This window comes from Centroberyx gerrardi, chromosome 9 (genome assembly GCF_048128805.1).
Source record: "Centroberyx gerrardi isolate f3 chromosome 9, fCenGer3.hap1.cur.20231027, whole genome shotgun sequence".
Taxonomy (NCBI): Eukaryota; Metazoa; Chordata; class Actinopteri; order Beryciformes; family Berycidae; genus Centroberyx; species Centroberyx gerrardi.
Genome location: NC_136005.1, coordinates 30,918,382 through 30,938,392, shown reverse-complemented (window position 1 = coordinate 30,938,392; position 20,011 = coordinate 30,918,382). Strand labels below are relative to the sequence as shown.

At 44.4% G+C, this 20,011-nt stretch overlaps 1 protein-coding gene across 1 annotated transcript; it reads right to left on the bottom strand.

Moving 5' to 3' along the window:
• Positions 1 to 5,359: 5,359 nt before the first annotated feature.
• Positions 5,360 to 19,231, bottom strand: cp (ceruloplasmin). Its single transcript, XM_078285868.1, is given in 24 exon segments — positions 5,360 to 5,516; positions 5,714 to 5,819; positions 5,953 to 6,009; positions 6,242 to 6,381; positions 6,708 to 6,799; positions 7,162 to 7,233; positions 7,374 to 7,429; positions 7,510 to 7,616; positions 7,708 to 7,836; positions 8,195 to 8,334; positions 8,789 to 8,996; positions 9,199 to 9,411; positions 9,645 to 9,795; positions 9,915 to 10,143; positions 10,145 to 10,313; positions 10,448 to 10,588; positions 15,713 to 15,852; positions 16,067 to 16,205; positions 16,582 to 16,744; positions 16,984 to 17,075; positions 17,156 to 17,329; positions 17,906 to 18,118; positions 18,211 to 18,455; positions 19,065 to 19,231. Coding segments are annotated over 24 exon segments (3,369 nt in total). The 3' UTR covers positions 5,360 to 5,490.
• Positions 19,232 to 20,011: the final 780 nt, after the last annotated feature.

Genomic DNA, 20,011 nt, shown 5'->3' with positions numbered 1-20,011 from the left:
GTGTAAAGGGAAAAACGTATATAAGTCTACACTTATATGGTGCTTTATTACATTTCAATGACTGAAATGTAATAAAGCACCATGCAAGTGTAGACAGTGTGTGGGATTATATTACTTATTCAGTAACTTTTGTCCTATGCCCCTGTCACTAAAAGACTTTTAAGTGCTGAAGTTTTTTCTACATGGATGTGTAATAAAGTATAACAACACAGTCATTTTACTCAAATTTATTGTCATGTAAAGTATTATCCAAAGTCACATGTTCAAATCAATTCATGCACAGAATGCATAAAAGAAACTTACTGCTCTATACCTCTAAGCTGTAAGGGCCCATAGTCTGCTTTATAAATGTCCATTGCATTATGTAGTGAGAACACATTCAAACATACAGGCTGCAGACCAGGATGATCCACCATGCATGTAGGTGGATCCTGAAGCTGATTCATTCTTCTGGTAACCTAAGGAATGAGAAAGGGTAACTTATTGAATTTTGTAAGCTTTATAGGAACATTACACTGATAATTACGTTTATCTATATTATATGTTTATTATTTAGCACAGACAATTTAGAGTAGATGTGAGTACTGTACAAACTAATGTACAGGACAAACAAAGGTGTCAACTCTAAAAGAGGTAAGATGTTATGTACAGGGGGAATGACCAGCAGGCCTCCATGAGATGCAATGGTTGAATATTACAGCTATAGTTCTAAAACTGTTGAGCTAGCGTTATAGCTGAATAACACTGGCATAAATTACGACAGTCATATGTCCAAATGGTAGAAAGCATGGGGCATAACCATATGTTTGCCGGTGTCGTGACTATATTTGTATCCCCTGAAGAGGAGTTCTTCTTTCGCACACATCACACATCAATTTGATGTATTTGAACGTAATAACTACATAATGTCTGGTGTGTATCGCTAGCCAGTACAACGGCAATTGTAAGACACTTCATGGAATAAAATTACAGCAGCTATCCAAGTAATGTTAGCCAGCGAAAAGCTACCGACACCTACTGTGTTGACTAGACAGCCTCAAACCACCGGCACCAGTGAACGTCAGGCTAAAAATGAATCAAACAAACCATGCGGTACAGTTACCGTGCGAGACACTCCGGCAGGTAACGTTAGATATCGTTTTTATGGGATACAAATTTGTCCACTATGGCTATCCAGAAATACCACATAGCTGACGCAACCACATACACACGCACGGTGAGAAAGTATGAACAACACACTGAAATTTCAACCTACCGTTCTGAGACATCCTGCTGTAACCGTGTCTGTAAAACTTCGGCAGTTGCCTCCTCTTGTTCGGTTGACAGATTCCGCCTAAAAAATGTACGGTTTTACATGTTGTGTCACAGAGTTTTCTTCTACAAGGAGCTGCCATGTTGGTTAACACTTCTCCTTCCTAGCCTGGCCACCTGCTGGCCACCAGTGTGGGAGCAAGGCATGTATAGTCGACCTAGGCACTCTGATGTCGATCAACCAATAGGCGAAAAGTTGACCCCATGAGACACAGCCCCATCATTTGCATAATGAAGCAGAAACGCATAAAGAAATGTAAAGGTAAAAATAGAACACAGAAATAAATACCTTTGGGGAAATAAATCGGGGGAAAATGCAAAGGGAAAATATAATACAGACATAAATACAGAAATAAATAAAATGAAAAGAATTAATAAATAAAATGGAAAATTAAATGGGAAAGTAAATAAATAGGGGAATTTGGTGCATTTAATGGCATATTTATTTATTTATTGAGTCATTTATTTATTTCTTTATTTATTTTTGATTTTGGCAGTTACGGTCCTCCATAGTAACGTACCTGGGTATAATTATATGTAAAGATGAACAACAGAGAAGTAATTTGAATTTTAATGCTATTTTTGTTAAATTGAAGAAAAATTAAATCCATGGCTAATAGGCCCTTTTCACAAACATGGCTGCCGTACTTCCTCAGGATATAGCTTGGTTCTCACCATTGGCAGCAATGTTAAAAAGCCAACTTTATGTCACCTGTAACTCTGTATTTGATCACTTATTTTGTGTTTCAACATAATATATAACACAATACAGGTGTTGTCACTGACATATGTTTCTGTTTCTGTTGTCACTGCGCTAGTAACTGTGATCGAGGCTGACAAAATGCTAACTGGCTAACCAAGGCTAACGCTAATTTAGTTAGCATTTTGTGACCCTCGTTTTTCATAGTTGCGCAGAAACAGAAACATATATCAGTGACAACACCTGTATTGTGTTATACATTGTGTTGAAACACAAAATAAGTGATCACAGACAGAGTTACGGGCGACAGAAAGTTTGCTTTTTAACATTGTTGCCAATAGTGAGAACCAAGTTATAACCTGCGGAAGTACGGCAGCCATGTTTGTGAAAAGGGCCTCATAGGCTAATGAGAGACTTATTTGTTTGGCCTGGTATCATTGGCCAAAGCGGAAGGAATATGTAGATCTGTTTATGTCTCATTGGCCCAATGAATATTATCAAGGATTTAAACAAAGTATTTATAATTTCATTTGGAGGATTTTAGCTCTCTTAAATGAACAGTTCACCCAAAAATTTAAATTTTGTCATTATCTAATGACCCTCCTGTCAGCTGAAACACTGGTGAAGTTTGTAATTCAATATAACACAAACTAGCTAGCACAGCTCCATAGCAACTTTTTCCAAAACAACTGGAGTGAATAGAGATAGTTTATTTAGTTCCAAAAAGGTAAAAATGACCATAAATTAATCCAAACAGCATAATAGAAATGTTTTGAAGCTAAACCATTGCACTTGTGGGTCCAAAAGTCCAATCTTCAGGCCCATGTTACCTCATCTCCCAGATTTTCCGCACTTCTTCAGCACCGCGCCAACCGTCGTAACAGTAGCGAGCAGATGCTGCCTTCCAGTGCTGTCAGAAAAATTGTAATTACGGAAGAGCGAGCTTGAACGACCCAATAAAATGGTAAATACCAATGGGGAAAGTCAAATTTTACATGATAACCAAGAAGCCAATATGTGACATTCTCACTTTTTGTTTAACTTCTGGTGCCACGCACAATAACTTTAGTTAATACACTTCTTAAAATATCAATTACAAAACTGTTGTATGAATATTCTCCTCTTCATTCTGCTGTTGTAGCACAAAGTGTACCATGGTTTCTAAAATAGTCACCAAAAAAGCTACCTTTGTTGCAGGGTCAATTTAGTTATTTCTAAATACTTGAATATACGAGATGTATTTACGACTGGAACAATCGAAAGTACGAGCAAACGAGGAGCACTTGAAGGCAGCAAGACTCTTCCACCAGATCGCTGAGTGACAGTTGCAGCACTAATAATATATAATGGGATGCATATAATTTACTGAGCCAAAGTTTCGACCATGGTTTCGACAATATGTCTTCATCAGGGCATAATGTATAAATACACATTTTTATATATAATATTTCACTGTATTATTAAATATTTTTCTTGCAGGTACACTTAATTGGACGACTGAACAGAGGAAATGGATCCTGAAGCATTAAATTGTTACAAATTTTTAATTATATGTTAATTAAAAATTGTTTAGTCACTTTTGAAACACACAGTATTTACTAAATTGGAGTAAGAGTAGGCCTACTTCAGGACTAAATTAATAATAACAATAATAATAATAATAATAATAATAATTCATTTCATAATAAAGATACATTTTAGTTTAGGAATGGCCCCTGTTTAATAATAATGTCCAATTATGTCCCGTTTTTATGCCTGGTGTAGGATTTTGTATGTCTCATTTTTTCTATTTTCATTTGTTTTTGTTTCCTTTTTATCTACTTTTACTGTATGCTTGCTCTCTATTTAATATATTATTTGCTTTGTAAAGAACTTGTTTGGAAAAGCGCTGTATAAATGAAGTTCTTATTTATTTATTATCTAACCAGATAATATCGCTGGTCGTGGCTCATGCTGCAGAAACCATTTTTTCTTTTAAATATTGAAACATCACGTGTGTGTGTTCGCTGAGGTCAAAAGCATTCTAAAGTCAGAACAGCTGCTCGAGCTAAAGCGCGTGCTTCATTCAAACAATAACAAGTCCAGTGTCCGCGCGCTGTAGAGAAGCTTAGAGAGAAGCTCCGTGAACTAACAACGTTAGCAACACTTTGACCCCACGGACCCATAAAAATCCACAATAATTCATAATTAATGAAACAATTACTGTGTTTTACTCGGAACCATCACATCTCAGTTGACACACAACCTTTTTCTGAGCTGCATTTCACATCCTTCACAAAGTTTTTTACTTGTAGCTCAAGTTACACCGTGAAAACACACAAGAAAGACAAATTTGTTCCACTACAAAGATGAAAATGAGCCAATCTTACCGGTTTGGAGAGGGTGCTGCCCATGGTCCCAAGTCCTAACCAGGTCCGGCTTTTGGTGTGAAAATATAACAAAACAAAACAAAAAACGAAAGAAAAACCGGACAAAACACACACAAAAATTCACCTAAAAACGAAACAAATCAACGAATAAACGAATGAATTAACGAAAAATGTATAAATGAAAAAATAAATGAATTAATAAGTGCCTAAATGAATGAACAAATGAATGTAGTTAATCGATGCCAAAATGTCTCTTGAGTCGAAGCGTGCTCTCGGGTCAAGTCTGTGGGGACAAGTGATGATTCTCATTCGAAACAGCATTTAAACAGGGAATGTTGCACTGTGGCATCACATGTGACACAGCTGTTCTCTGACTCTAAGAACTAGCAGCTAGCAACATAGAACCATAAAATAACTACTGGACCTTTTTACAACAATGTCTCTTTTTCTGACATCTTTCACCTGTAAATATACTAATAATGCGCATTTGGCCGTCTGGACTCATTTCTATAGGAGAGTAAACCACCTAAAGCCAGTTTGACCAACGTTATATTTGTGGAGGAGTTTAACCATTTTTTAAGATAACAAAAATCTTTCTGATATAAATTCATAGTTGGCCTGTAAGTTGTATCAAACTTGTATGATAGGGGGAAAAAACGATTTTCTATAAGGACCGGTGATTTTTTGTTTATTGTTTGCATCACTGCTTACCTCCATCTATATATTTTACATGCTGATGATGTGACAGCATTTTCTTGATCACATTTTCTACACTGGTCACAAATCATTCATTCATTGTACTTTTGAAAATAGCTCTATGCAAATAATAAGACATCTTTCATGCTCAAAATCATTTATTTTCATGCTCAAATAATCATGATAGGGAAATATCATCTTTGTTGCTTTGTTCCTCTGTCCCTCTTCCATTCTTCTTCGTTTTACATGACATAGTGCTTCATTGTGTTTTACATGTGCCACCTTTTGTCTTATCAAAGCTGTCAGACAACTATAAAAATATACACTTCCATAAAATGACTCTTTGGAGACACTCTTTTGAGTTTGTGTGTTTTTTCCTTCTTTTCCAGATGCTGATCCATTCTTCTCTACTGTTCAGCCAAAGATTCCTCTCCTCTTTCCTGTTGAAGACACACACACACACACACACACATTAGCACCTAGCACAAAACATCATCATCAGCATCCTCTCCATCTCTCTCCCAGTCCAACTCTCTGTCTCTCTATCCGTCTCTTTCATAATGTAACACACACACACACACACACACACACACACACTCACACACACACACACACACACACACACACAGTCCCTTACCCTTTTCAGTCACAGTGTACACAGTCTCCATGCCAGCTTTGATGTGGTCAGTGACGTGACAGTGGAGCAGCCAAGTTCCAGCATACTGAGGACGCATCTTCACCGTCTGAGAACACAGTTTGATTCATTGCAAGGTGATTTTTGAGATGTTTTTGTGTTTATTTGCTGTTAAGATGCTGAAGATTGGCAATAACTTCCATCACAAACTGTGTAGATCTGCTGAGATGATAAGGTTTTACCTGGAAGGTGGCTGGAAACAGCTCAAACACATCAGTACGATGAGGACCTCCACCCAACTAGAGAGACAGAGGGGATTAGCATGCGTGTGTGTGTTTGTGCGTGCATGTGTGTGTGTGTGTGCGTGTGCATGTGCGTGTGTGTGTATGAACGCTCTTTGCTCTGTGAATACATGCCATACCCAACATGTGTTTGATTCTACAGTGTGTGTGTTACCTTCTCCACCATGCTGTGTCCTATGCAGGTGTGCTGTGTGTGTGTGTGTGTGTGTGTGTGTGTGTATGTGTGTACCTTGTATTCCACACTGTGTCCATGCCAGTGTACGGTGTGTATATCCACTTCATTGCCCATTCCCATCAGATACCAGTAAACCTTATCACCGACCTCCATGTTCAAACCAACCAGGTTACCATACAGAAGACCATTAATACCTGCACATATAGACACACACACACACACACACACAGACACACACACACACACACACACACACACACACACACACACACACATTGGAAAGAGGTTCAGGCAAATTTCTTGTGAGGTCTAGATGAAAAAACACACGCATCAAGACTGAGAAACAAAGCAGAGAACTTTTCTGATGCCAGGATGCTTTGATTGGCAGATCATGAAGTGGCTCATTGGATAAAAAAAGAAAAATCATATCATCCAGTTAATTAAAAGGCTGCAGTTCATCTGTGTGTGTGTGTGTGTGTGTGTGTGCATGTGTGTGTGTGTGTGTGTGTGTTTATCTCACCGTGCATCTTGTTACTCTCTATAAAGGTTTCGTCTTCTTTCAGGTTTCTGGCAGGGTTCCTGATGTGGGTCCTGATGTTTTCATCCAGGTACCTGGAGTAATAACAAGAAGAAGAAGAATTTTCCCCAAGTGCAATAAATGTACAGCAATTAAACTTGACAGTGAAGAGTGTGCGTGTCTGTGTCACATATGTGTCTTAGTTAACCTATAGCTGGTTAAGTAAGGGCTAAGAGGAAGAAATACGATGAAGGTGGAATTAAAACATGAGGTAGGATGCTGTGAAATGTTTGTCCCTCCTACTGAGCAGCTGTAGTTCTCATCAGAGAGCAGGAAGAGCGCTGATCCAGGGTTTGGACTACAGCTGGGGCTACGGTTAGTTTTAGGGTTTGGACTACAGGTGGGGCTAAGGTTAGTTTTAGGGTTATAGTCTTAGTCTTAGGCTTTCTCTACCTACCAGCTCTCATTCTCATCAAAGACCACGAAGAGCAGTGCAAACTCTTCTACCTCCTTCTTCAGACCTAGAGACCTGGAAGCAACACAATTTATAACACTGTACATTACTGCTGTCATTATAGATGCAACACATACAATAACAAGTTCCAGTTCCCACTGTAAGTCAGAGCACTAACTGATTCTTCACTGTAGATGTAATGGAGAAATACTCACCTGCCCCAGCTACGTCGACAGATCACCAATGGACCAATCAGACCGCTGTACAGGTCCTGGGGGGGCGGGACAACAACGTGTCAGTGTGTGAGTGTCTGTGTGCGTCTGTGTGGTGTGTTTGTGTGTGTTCGCCTACCTTGTTAACATCAACAGTAGAGTAGTACGCCCCAACAGAACACTCCTCTTGCTCTGCGGTTGGTCCCGTTGTCTTGGTAACGTACCAATAGTAGGTGTGGGTCTCACCTGGTAAAGGCACAGATGTAGTTTTCAGGATTTTGAGTCCCACATTGTATTCAGAAACTCAAGTTACACACATTCGTCTGCCTGTCTGTACCTGGTGTGGTGTGGTAGACATCAGGGGTTTCTGTCTTGACTCCATGGGCATGGATCGAGTAAGACCTGGACGCCATGTTCTTAAAAACTATCTTCACCTTATCCCCCACATCAGCATGGATCATAGGACCTGAGAGGAGAGGAGAGGAGAGAGAGGAGAGGAGAAGAGAGGAGATGAGAGAGGAGAGGAGAGGAGAGAGAAGGAGAGGGGAAGGGAGAGGAGGGGAGAGGAGAGGAGAGGAGAAGAGAGAGGAGATGAGAGGGGAGAGGAGAGGAAAGGAGGGCAGAGGAGGGGAGAGGAGAGGAGGAAAGTATATTACATTCTCTTACTACTACACTGATCAAGCTGGAGCTTGAGTTAAAACAGTATTCATTCTGAAGAAGTTGTAGAATTGCATAATGTTTAATGCATGATGTTTCACTTTTACAGTATGAATGATGGCAGTCTTTGTGAATTCCCGTACATTACCCCTGCTCTCCCAGCCTACCCATAATGCCAAGGTGTTCCATATCGGCCGCTCTTTCCACCTGCTTGGTGAACTTGTCATTGGTGAACTGGCGGTAGACCACCTTCTTGTAACGGGAGCCTATATACTTATTCTGCTGGTCTATAAAGACTGAACCAGGACTGGCGAGAGAGAGAGAGAGAGAGAGAGAAGGAGAGAGAGAGAGAGTCAGACTTATTTGTGTGTAATATGTACATACAAATGTCTCTGTGTGTCTCTCGCCCATTTAGATGTATTTGAGTGTGTATTGAGTGTGAATTTCATGCCAAAAAAATCCCCCAAATTACAAGGATTCAGTGTTTCTCCTGGAATTTTCAAAAGCCTTTGAAACATCATGTAGACCATCATAGGACACTAACACTCTCCATTGAAACCTACCAGACTACTGAAATTAGTTAGCAGCTCCTTCAGGCAGAGTGAGGCAGGTTTCAGTGCAGGTTTTACATGCCGACACCCTGAAGCTGTTCAGTAAAGTCATGTATCTTCACCTCCATCATATCGATGGTGGACGACACTGACTGGCCAATATCCGTTAACCTATAAACTGGTCTGACATTGCATGTGTGTGTGTGCTACCTGTCAGCCAGTCCGTTGAACATGTCAGTCTCCCAGGTGCGGTTTGGAGCATAGTCCCAGTCTGTTTCCATGGCAGCGATGTAGTAGGTTTTAGAGTGCAGCATGGTCTCACCCTGACGCTGAAACATGCTGCACTTCTGCACCGTGTAGTTGGCTCGCATCCCGCCATGATGGTGGTTCACTGTCGCAGACACCACTTCAAACTGACCTGGAACACACACACACACATACACACATTACATCTAACACACACAGGCTAAGCTTGACAATAACACTACTAGACACCAACCAGGTAAACAACGATGGACAGCGGAGCAGAATGGATCCACAGCTGGAAGGCCATTGAGACTCACTGGAGAGACCTGATGTGATTAGTAAATGAAATGAAGCTGAAGCTGAATGTTTCATACCCATGCTGTCCGGCTCCATGGTGACAGTGTGTGAGATGTGAGGGAACACGCTGATGCTGTCTCGTCTGTTCTGGCGGTAGAGGAAGCGGTTGCCGTGGAAATAGAGGCTGTGGATGTCCATCTCCGAACCCAGTCCTGACAGGTGCCACGTTACTTTGGCCCCCTTACACATGGTCAGGCCTGGAAGGTTCCTATACACAAAGCCATTGATGGCTGAAAGAGAGAGAGAGAGAGAGAGAGAGAGAGAGAGAGAGAGAGAGAGAGAGAGAGAGAGAGAGAGAGAGAGAGATGGGGATGATTATCTTAACATTTCACATAAAGATACAGTATAAAGAAATAAATGCATAGAAACTGACGCAGAATTTCATTCTAAGTGTTCACTGATCAGGGAGACTAATCTACAGACTCTAATATGTGTGTGTGTGTGTGTGTGTGTGTGTGCTCACCGTGCATCTTGTTGCTCTCCATAAAGCCCTCATCCTCCTTGTTAACGGTGTTGGGAGCCCTGGTGAAGGTCCTAATGTTGTCGTCCAGATACCAGCTCAAGTTCTCATCAAACACCGTAGCCAGCAGGTTGAACTCTTTATCATAGTTCTTCTATAGGGGGGGAAGAGAAAGAGAGAGAGAAGAGGGAAAGATAGAGAGAGAGAGAGAAAAGTGTCTTACAGACCAGTAATGGTCCTCTGTTGTCTCTTTGTGTCTCCCTCTCTCCTCACCTGCACTCCTTTCTTCAACGCTTTAGGTCGACAGACGAGGAGCGGTCCCACCAGTCCAGAGTTGGTGTCTTTAACAGGATCCACTCCAGAGTAGTAGAGATAGCTCAGACAGTCTCCCTCCCCTTCTACTGGCCCAGCACCCACAGGCACCACCCACTCATAACTGTACACCGTCCCTGGTTTGACCAGAGCGGCCGGGGGAGGGGTCACTACCCCTAAATAGGGAGAGATTAGGAGAATTAGTAAAAGCAGAGGTTTTAATATACAGTTTTTGATTATTTGATTTCATTCCCTGGAGGGAACTTAGGATGGAGGTGTTATGTAGGTCTTAAGGACTTCTACTGATCAACTCACTTTGTTCCCTCTTCAGCTCACGCAGTTTCTTAGCTGTGTAAGACTCTGGAGCGGAAGAGGAGAAGACAAGAAGAGGAGAAGTGGGGAGGAAGACATATCAAAGAGGGTGAAAATGCTGTTCATTGTTCAGTGTATGTGTGTGTGTGTGTGTGTGTGTGTGTGTGTGTGTGTGTATTAACCTTCCAGTTCATTGTGATAGAGCGTCCCGTCTTGTTCTATACTGTACTGCACACCATGTGGCTGGATAGTGTAGGGTCGACTGGCCTTGTTCTTAAACACCACCTTGATAGTGTCCTGCTCTTCAGCGCGCAGCACTGGACCTGCAGGCACACACACACACACACACGTACACATACACACAAAGATACAGAGTCACAGACAGACACAGGAAAAACTGAAAGAGAGTTTGTTGTTTGTCCAACAGAATGGTACAAAAACACAACTGACACAGATTGGAGTTTTAGTTCTACAAATATTTCTTGGAGGAAGAGCTACTCTGGAGGCAGAAATCTCATTGGTTGAGTTAAACCTCAATGGGTGGAGCTAAAGAACCACAGTTTTTCAGAGTGCAGGTTAGCTTGAATCGCAATGAAGGGACTGTAGTTGAAATATATTTAAAAAAATATCAATGACTTGTTGGAAGGGGAGCAGGCTAGCTAAATAGCTTATCTAGATAGATATAGGCTAGCATGGCTAGTCTGAACTTGGAAGGTCAGCTAGACTAACTAGCTAACCTAGATAACGCTGTAAGGCTAGTTTGTATTTTTTCAGTTAGTAGCAGAGCGCTAGGCTTCATAATATTAGCTTCCTCCTCTCTTACCTCTTGCCTTTTTCACTGGACTGGCGATTCTGGCGAATTCGAAGAGTGCTGAAGACTGCGGTTCATAGGGGCTGGACACCAGGCTAGTCTACAGTTACTTAGCCAGAAAAACTGTGGTTCTCTTTCAAACATTTGTTTCGGTATCTCACTATGGGACATGCCCCCCTCGGTGTGTCCCCAGAAGCTATCTCCCATTACTACCAAGCTAGCCTGTCCGGCGCAAACCCTATGATGGGGGTCACAGGATTTGACAGTGAGCTCCCAGGAACCCACTGAAGGAGTCAGCTGGGGCGACCAGCTCAACGCCGCCTCACGGCCCAACTTGGTGAAGTCGCGGACGATGAGCTCGAATCAGGGGATGAGTCTATCAGCCTCGGTTCCGAAGAGGACGAGGATGACGACGTCGCACCCTTCTGTTCTCCGCCACAAGCTGCAAAGTTTATGGCTGCGAGCGATGGGTGCAGCGCTGCTAGCGGGTCGCCGGACCCGGCAGCTAGTATGGACCTGCATGATGTCTGCAAAAGAGTGGCTGCAAATCTTGGCATCGCCTGGCCCAACGTCCTCAGGGAGACCACCACGTCTCGCTACGAGGGCAAGAGACTGCCTAAATGCTCGGCCAGACAGCTACTGCCCGTCTTCCCCGAATGCCTGGAGGAGGCTACCCGGTAATGGAGCAATCCATTCTCCGCTAAGAACCCCGTCCAGGGAGAGTCTGAGTTGGACTGGGCCGACATGGAAAGCAGTGAATTCTCCCAACTGCCTCCTGTGGAACCCCTCCTGGCATCCCACCTCCACCCTACGCACAAGTCTGCCATGACTGCGGCGGGCCCCACTCTGCCGTCCAAAGCCGACTGCTTTCAGTCTTCCATGACTGAAAAGGCTATAAAGCGGTGGGCATGTCTGTCAGGGCCCTGAATGCATCCTCGCTGCTTTTGGCAGGTAGGAGGGCATGACGACCTCACCCATGCCAGCACTGTGGGAAGAACTGTGCGTGATCACTGATCTCTGCCTGTGTCTACACAGATGTGCTGTTCAAGCCTCAGGAAGAGCTATGGCCCTGATGGTCGCCCAGGAGAGGGCAAGATGGCTAAACCTGTCTAGCCTGTCCCATAAGGAGAAGACCCAACTCCTGGACATGCCCATGGACCCCAAAGGCCTTTTCGGTCCAGCGGTGGTGACTATGCAGAAACGGTGTGAGGAAAAGAAGAGGGAGGGTGAAGCACTTAAGCTGTGTCTCCCCAGAAAAGTGCAACCCCCCGCCCTTCCACCGCGGCTGACATTTACACAGGCCGTAGCCCAATCACCGGCCTACCAGATCCCCAAACGTCAGCCTCAGCCCCAGGCTGCCACTCAGGGTCGGAACAAACCGCCGGAGCTCAAGGGTGCATGGGCTAAAAAGCCCTTAGTCCCCAACATGGAGCCAGGGGGTCAACCTTCACCTCCTCTCACCCAGATGGTGAAGAAAAAGAGACGTGCTACCTAGTGCGCCTCAGGACAGGGGAAGCGGGACCAGCCAGACGCCTGCCCCAGCCCACCAAAAAGAAGTTCTGTTCACAAGGACATGTTCCTGGCCCTACGAGAGGCGTGCAGAGGCCATGTTGGCACTCGCAGTTCACGGCCCCGTAAAAAGGGGGAGAGTTGGACACACACAGAGCTCAGTGGAGCCATAGTTGTGTCCACGCCAGTGTTCAAGCACACACTAGTGCCCCCTCCCCTCACTGAAAGCATTAATAAAAATGTTTTGTGGTGCGCATCCAAGCCCTGGGCTGAGGGCGCAACCAGATATGTTTATAAAAAATATAAAACAAAAAATATTAAAGGAACAGAACTTGCTGCTCACCCCGTGTAACGCCACAGGGGGGAGCCAAAACACCGCCTGTGGTGTTGCAGCACTCATCCATAGACCTGAAGGACGCTTACTTTCACATCCCTATTTACCCCCCTCACAGAAAATTTCTGAGATTTGCATTCCAGGGCATAACATACAAATACTTGGTGCTCCCGTTCGGGCTTTCTTTAAGCCAGTGAGTGTTTGTAAAATGCACTGAGACGGCTATTGCACCTCTGAGAGAAAAGGGAATACGTTCACATATATAGTGACGTATATAGACGACTGGCTCATAGCAGCGCAGTCTGCTCAGGAAGTGCAGGAACACACCAGGTTGCTCACAGCGCATCTGGCAACCCTGAGTTTCATGATAAACTGGGGGAAGAGTGTTCTGAGCCCAACCCAAAACATCATTTTCATAGGGCTGTCCCTGGACTCATTGCATTCAAAGCGAGCCTGTCAGCGGAAAGGGTGGAAGCCTTTTGGGCTTGTCTGGCACTTTTCCGCAGGGGGGCTACAGTGAAATTCAGAATGTGTCTCAGGCTCCAAGGTCTGATGGCATCAGTACTGGTAGCTGTTCCACTTGATTGCTTACACATGAGAGCATTTCAACAGTGGGTTGCATCACTCGGACTGAGCCCACTATGTCACAGTCACCATTACGGTTTCCATGACTTGCGTTCTCACCCTGCGCCCGTGGAGACGTCCTGTTTTTCTGACAGCAGGTGTTCCAATGGGGGCGGTCCTGACCAGGAAGGTGGTTACAACAGATGCCTCTCTAACGGACTGGGGAGCCGCGCACGAAGGCAGGACAGTGAATGGCATATGGGGTTCATAGATGCAGTCCGTTCACATAAATTGCTTGGAACTCCTCGCAGTCTCTCTTGCGCTGAAACATTTTCTGCCCTTTCTGGAGGGACGTCATGTTTTGGTCAGAACAGACAATACCACAGTAGTGGCATATATCAACAGACAGGGGGGACTGCGCTCATGTTGTCTACACATGTTGGCACACAGACTGATTTTGTGGAGCAGCTCCCATCTTTTGTCACTGAGAGCCACTCACGTACCTGGCGTGTTGAATCCGGGTGCAGAATTACTGTCCAGGGGCAATCCTCGCTATGGAGACTGGAAACTCTGCGGCGAGGTAATGAGTCAAATTTGGAGGATGTATGGACAGGCGGAAATAGTAGAGCTGATCATGCCTACTCTCGCCAGGGTGCGGAAGGGGGGGTTTGTTCTCATCCTCGTAGCTCCCTGCTGGCCGGGGAAACACTGGCTAGCAAAGATCATGCAGTTACTGTGCGGACAACCATGGCCTCTACCAGAGGCAGAGACCTCCTGTCGCAAGCGCATGGGGAGATCTTCCATCCTCACCCGCATGGCACTCTGGGCCTGGCCCGTGAAAGGTTAAATTGTGTCTGTGATCCTGACATTCCTGCAGGAGCTGTTGGATAAGGGCTTGGCCTTTTCTATGGTCAAAGTATACTTGGCTGCCATATCAGCTTGCCATGTAGGCTTCGGGGATAAACTGGTAGGCCCGCATCCTCTAATTTGCCAATTTATGCGAGGGGCGCGGTGCCTCCGGCCAGTATCCAAACCACTGGCTGCCCCGTGGGATTTATCAATGGTGCTTGATGCATTGTCTCATCCCCCATTCGAGCTGTTACGTCAGGTGGAACTAAAGGTGCTTTCCCTAAAGACAGCCTTATTACTCGCGTTGGCTTCGGCAAAGCGTGTTAGTGACATTCATGCACTGTCGGTGAATCCGTCATGTATGCAGTTCTTAATGGGGGATTCTAAGGTTTTACTGAAACCCAATCCCGCATTTGTCCCTAAGGTTCTCAACTCGGGGCTGACGTGTCACCCTATTGAGTTGTCTGCATTTTATCCTCCTCCGTTCTCCTCTGAGGAGCAGGAGCAACTTAATACACTCTGTCCGGTACGGGCGTTGCGTGTTTACATTGATAGAACAGCTGGATTCAGAAAATCGGAACAGCTGTTTGTGTCATGGGCTGTGCCTCATTCAGGTAAGCCTCTTACGAAGCAGCGCCTTTCACACTGGATCGTAGGGGCTATCGCCTTGGCTTATACGAGCAAGGGTTTTCAACCTCCTGCAGGACTGCGCGCTCATTCCACTCGTGGAATGGCAACGTCGTGGGCTCTGTTTGGAGGTGTTTCTATTGAGGAGATATGTGAGGCCGCCAGTTGGGCAACTCCCCATACCTTCGTCAGGTTTTATAAACTGGATGTTATTACTCCTACATTGGCACATTCGGTCCTGAGTGTAGGTTCAGTGGCAAATATGTCAGTTTGATCGGCTGCATTATATCAGTCCTTGAGTTGAGCTTGTCTGACAATACGGGAGTCACGATATCCCATAGTGAGATCCCGAAACGAATGTTTAAAAGAGAACTTTAGGTTAAGAAATTAACCCCGGTTCTCTGATAACATGAGGTATCTCACCAGACCACCCTCCTTGCCTGGAGCGAGGAAGAGGTGTGCTTAATGAGATTGACATTGTGTCAGGGCTTTATAGCAGGAGCCAGCCAGTCAAGACTGGCGTAGTGGGAGATAGCTTCTGGAGACACACCGAGGGGGGCGTGTCCCATAGTGAGATACCTCACTCATGTTATCAGAGTTAATTTCTTAACCTTAAGTTCTTTGGCTCCGCCCATTGAGGTTTAACTCAAGCAATGAGATTATTTCTTTCTCCAGAGTAGCTCTGCCTCCAAGAAATCTTTGTAAAAGTAAAACTCCAATCTGCAAAACCGACCATAGCCCAGCCTAGATTACCCAGAATTCCAAGATGTTGCTCCTCCGGGCTGCGTAGCATCTTGGTTAAGAAAGTGTCGTCAGTGTATTCAACGTAGCGAACCTTCTTATAGCGACTTCCAATACGGTTGGGACCTCTGGTTATGTACGTCTCAGCTTCACTACACACACACACACACATATACACACATACACACACACACACACACATACACACACACCATTTGAAATGGGTCTCTTATTTTCATCATTTACAACTTTAATTGACTATTATTTAAAGTTTTGCAAAATAATGTTTATGTCCAATCAACCCAGTGTGTGTGGTGTGTGTGTGTGTGTGGGTGTGTGTGTGTGTGTGTGTGTGCATATAAATACCCGTCAGTGGGTAGTGTAGGAGCGTAGTCCCAGACTTCTTCTTCAGCAGCGATGAAGAACTGTCTGAGCTCACCATGTGGGCGGGGCTTATGGACGTTGGGGAAACACTTCTTGATCTCAAATAAAGCCTGCATGCCCGCTGGAGGAGACCACAACATAAACACTCACAAACAATACCAAACAATAAGAAATGACAATACAAACAAGCCTACACTAAACATGTTGTTGTCTTCCTAAAATGATGCAGCATCCTCATCCTCACCCCCATTCTCATTGGATTGTGGAACACACTGCAAAAAATATCCATCTAAACAAATCCTTTAGTCTCAAGAATTTCTTGAATCAAATGACATTATCTTATTATATTAGTGGAGTGATCAGCCTTATTTAAATAGAAACTTCATTGGAGCAAGTGAAATGATCTCACCACATTGATGATTTTATGGTGATTTAGATGGACCAGTAGCCCTGTTGTGTGTTTTTTGTTTTGTGTGTGTGTGTGTGTGTGTGTCTACCCATAAGGTGGTCATTAACAGTGCAGGTCAGCAGCCAGTGTCCAGGGTTGTCAGCTACCATCTCTACTGTGGCGGTGGAGGCGGGGAAAAGGCTGACCGTGTCTGTGTGGTGGTTTTGATTGGTCAGGATCTGGCCGTGGAAGTGAACTGAATGCATGTCCACCTGTCGGGTGCAGATCAGTAACATTTAGACTGTCTGAAAGCTTTGTACTGTGTAGTCCTCACTAAAACGGTATGTACTAAGAAGACGCATACTGCCTATCTAATACTATCTAATCTAATAAAGAAACAAGGTAACTGTCAGCAGGTCACTTGGTAGGTCACTCTGCTGTTTACTAGACAATACAATGAAGATGCACTGAAACTATTAAAAGTCAAATATTTAAAAAAGTCAACAGTTACCTCGTTGCCCAAGCCAATCAAATGCCACTGGATCTTGTTGCCTTGGCACATGCTCAGTCCAGGCAGGTTACCGTACAGAAAACCGTTTATACCTGCAATACACACTCAGGGTTAAACAAGAGTGTGTGTGTGCGTGTGTGTGAGTGATTGCACATATGCACACTCTCCTCACCGTGCATCTTGTTGCTCTCGATGAAATCCTCGTCGTCCTTCAGGCCGTTGGCAGGGTTGGTGATGTGTGTCCTGATGTTGTCATCCAGGTACCAGCTGAAGTTCTCATCCGACACCATGAACAGCAGAGCATACAGATAGTCTCCTGACCGATCTCCATGTACGTCCAGAGTTCCTACAGAGGAGAAGAGAAGAGAAGAGAAGAGAAGAGAAGAGAAGAGAAGAGAAGAGAAGAGAAGAGAAGAGAAGAGTCATATTGGTGGTTGTTTTCCTTATGATGATCACCAACTGGAGGTCATAGTTTACCACCTTCTGATTGACTGGATACATGCACATTGAAATATATAATCACTGTAGGGAATGCACCTGGAACAGTTCTGCAATCCATTTTGGTATTAAAACCCAAGTTTAAGAAATACCGTGGGTCTACATGGAGGGTAGGATCTAAAGCATCTAAAGCTTCCAATACCTTTAGATACAGATGACAAACGGCCTCTACTTGATCTTTCACAACACATGCCTAGCTTGACTGGATCAGTTCTTATGACAGGATAAGTTCTTATTTGACTGGTAGAGGACAGGTAGTGGAAGTAAGTGGTATACTTTCATGTCCTAAGGCAATTACATGTGGTGTTTTCAACAACCTAAGATGAAGGTAAAGAGGTGTATGTTGAGTAATATTGCAGCGTAAAACCACTCATGGGAACTATTCAAATCTTTAGTTGATAGGGTTGAAGAGGACCCAGTATACCTCTCTTACAGGTGATGAGGGGTCCCACCAGTCCGGAGGCGATGTCGCTTGGGGGAGAGACATGGGAGTGGTAGAACCTGGTGAGGCAGTTACCGTCCTCTGCCGTGGGGCTGTGGGACGCCGGGAGGGTCCACTCGTATGTTACCGTCCTGCCAGAAGCCACTGAGTCATCATGCTTCTGCTCTGGACCAGTACCGTCTGGGTACAGTGCTCCTGGAGAGGCAGAAACAAACACACATCTATCTATCTATCCATCTATCATTCAGTCATTCATTGCATCGTTGTTTGATTCATTCCTTCCTCACCCTCATTGTCCTTGCTGTAGTTGAGTCCATGGGGGTGGATGCTGTAAGGCCTGGAGGCGATGTTCCTCAGGTGGACCACCAGAGTGTCTCCCTCCTCGGCCGACAGCATGGGCCCCAGGTAGCCCAGCCACTCCGGCTTCACCACCTCCGTCCTGTAGGTGGCGTCGCTGTACTGCTTGTACACAGCCTTCTTGTAGGTGGAGCCGATACGCTGCGGACGTTTCACTAGGAAGACCGAGGCTTCTCTACAGAGAGAGACAGGCAGTGAGAGAGAGGGAGATGCATTGGAAAAACCTTGTCTGCAGCAGAAAAATAGATTTTGCAGTATACACATAATCTCACACAACTTTACCACAATTTTATGTCTGTTTTGAAGGAAAGTAACTGAAACGGATTAGATGAAATTAGATGGGATAAGGTGACAAATGACATTAATGATCACAGTTTTCATCAAGCAGGCAGTCACTTTCCATGGAATATATTGTGAAAGTCACTTTTCAAACTCAGTGTAAGATACTATCAAAATACCAGGCTTGTCAGTTTGCATCAGGGGTGTGTGTGTACTCATGGACGAGGGCAGGAGTAAAGGAATACAGATAAATGGACTAGGAACGGAATAAGATTTCAAATATTTGTTGAATGTAATTTGTTACAGTTACTAAAAAATACAGTAATCATAGATACTTTGAAAATGGTGATTAATGGTAGTTGTAATTTGCCTGTGCCTGCTGCAGTGTCTGGTTGTTTATAAGGCTTATTTGTTTCTAATAGAGTCTGCATGCATGTGCTGTATACTTGTGTGAGTAAATATGTGGTATAAACTTATATGTGTGTGTGTGTGTGTGTGTACTCACTCGTCCTCTTGCAGTGTGCGGTTGTGAATGATGTTCATCCCAGATGGAGCGTAGTTCCACTGTACCTCCTCTATCCGGATGAAGTACTCTCTCCTCATCCCAGACACACACACTGCTGTACAACCCAGCAGCAGCAGCAGCAGCCGTAACCCCGCAGCTCCATGCATGTTGGTGGGATACCACTGGCGCTTCACCAGTCACACACGAGTACAAATCAAAACAGAATGAAACCCAATAGACAAGGAGGATGATGAAGATAGACAGTACAGACAACTGATGGCAGTCTGTCTCAGGGACTTTAGACCCTCTCTCTTTGTCTTTATACACTCTCAGTTGACTGACAGCTAGGAACAGCCAAGCAGGGCAGAGGGGTCGCTTCAGACGATCAAGCGGGGTTTGATTGACAGGTTGAGCCAGCCTATCAGAGACAAGACAGGTGCCTGACACGCCGTTCAGTCAAAAGGTTGGACTTGCATAAGAGCAGAAACTCTGATGTTTTACCCTGTCACCCAAAGTTGATTTCCCAAACGAGGATACATCAGATTCTACGTAAGTTGGACAGACATAAAGATCAGATCTGAGCTGCAAAGTGTTAGAAATCAGGCTCCATGTGGTTTCTCCCTGTTTAGATGGCAGTAGAAGACCAGTTCTGTGTCACAAAGAGTTCAAAATCAGGTCTTCTGTGCATGTGAAAGTGCACCCAGAACCTGGTGTCGGTTCCCATGTTTAGCCAGCAAAGAAAAGACCCAATCTGGGTCACGAGCGGTTTAAGCATCAGGTTTGCCAGTTGCTGTGCTGAATGTGTGTTTTGTCACCCATGCTCAGCTTCAGTTTAAATAAACAGGTGACTTTTGATCCAGTCGATACTGCTGCCCAGAGTTTACTGGAAAGGGTTGGAAAAGTGGCTTAGAAAAGCTTCTTAAAAAGGCAATCTACTGAATACTGAT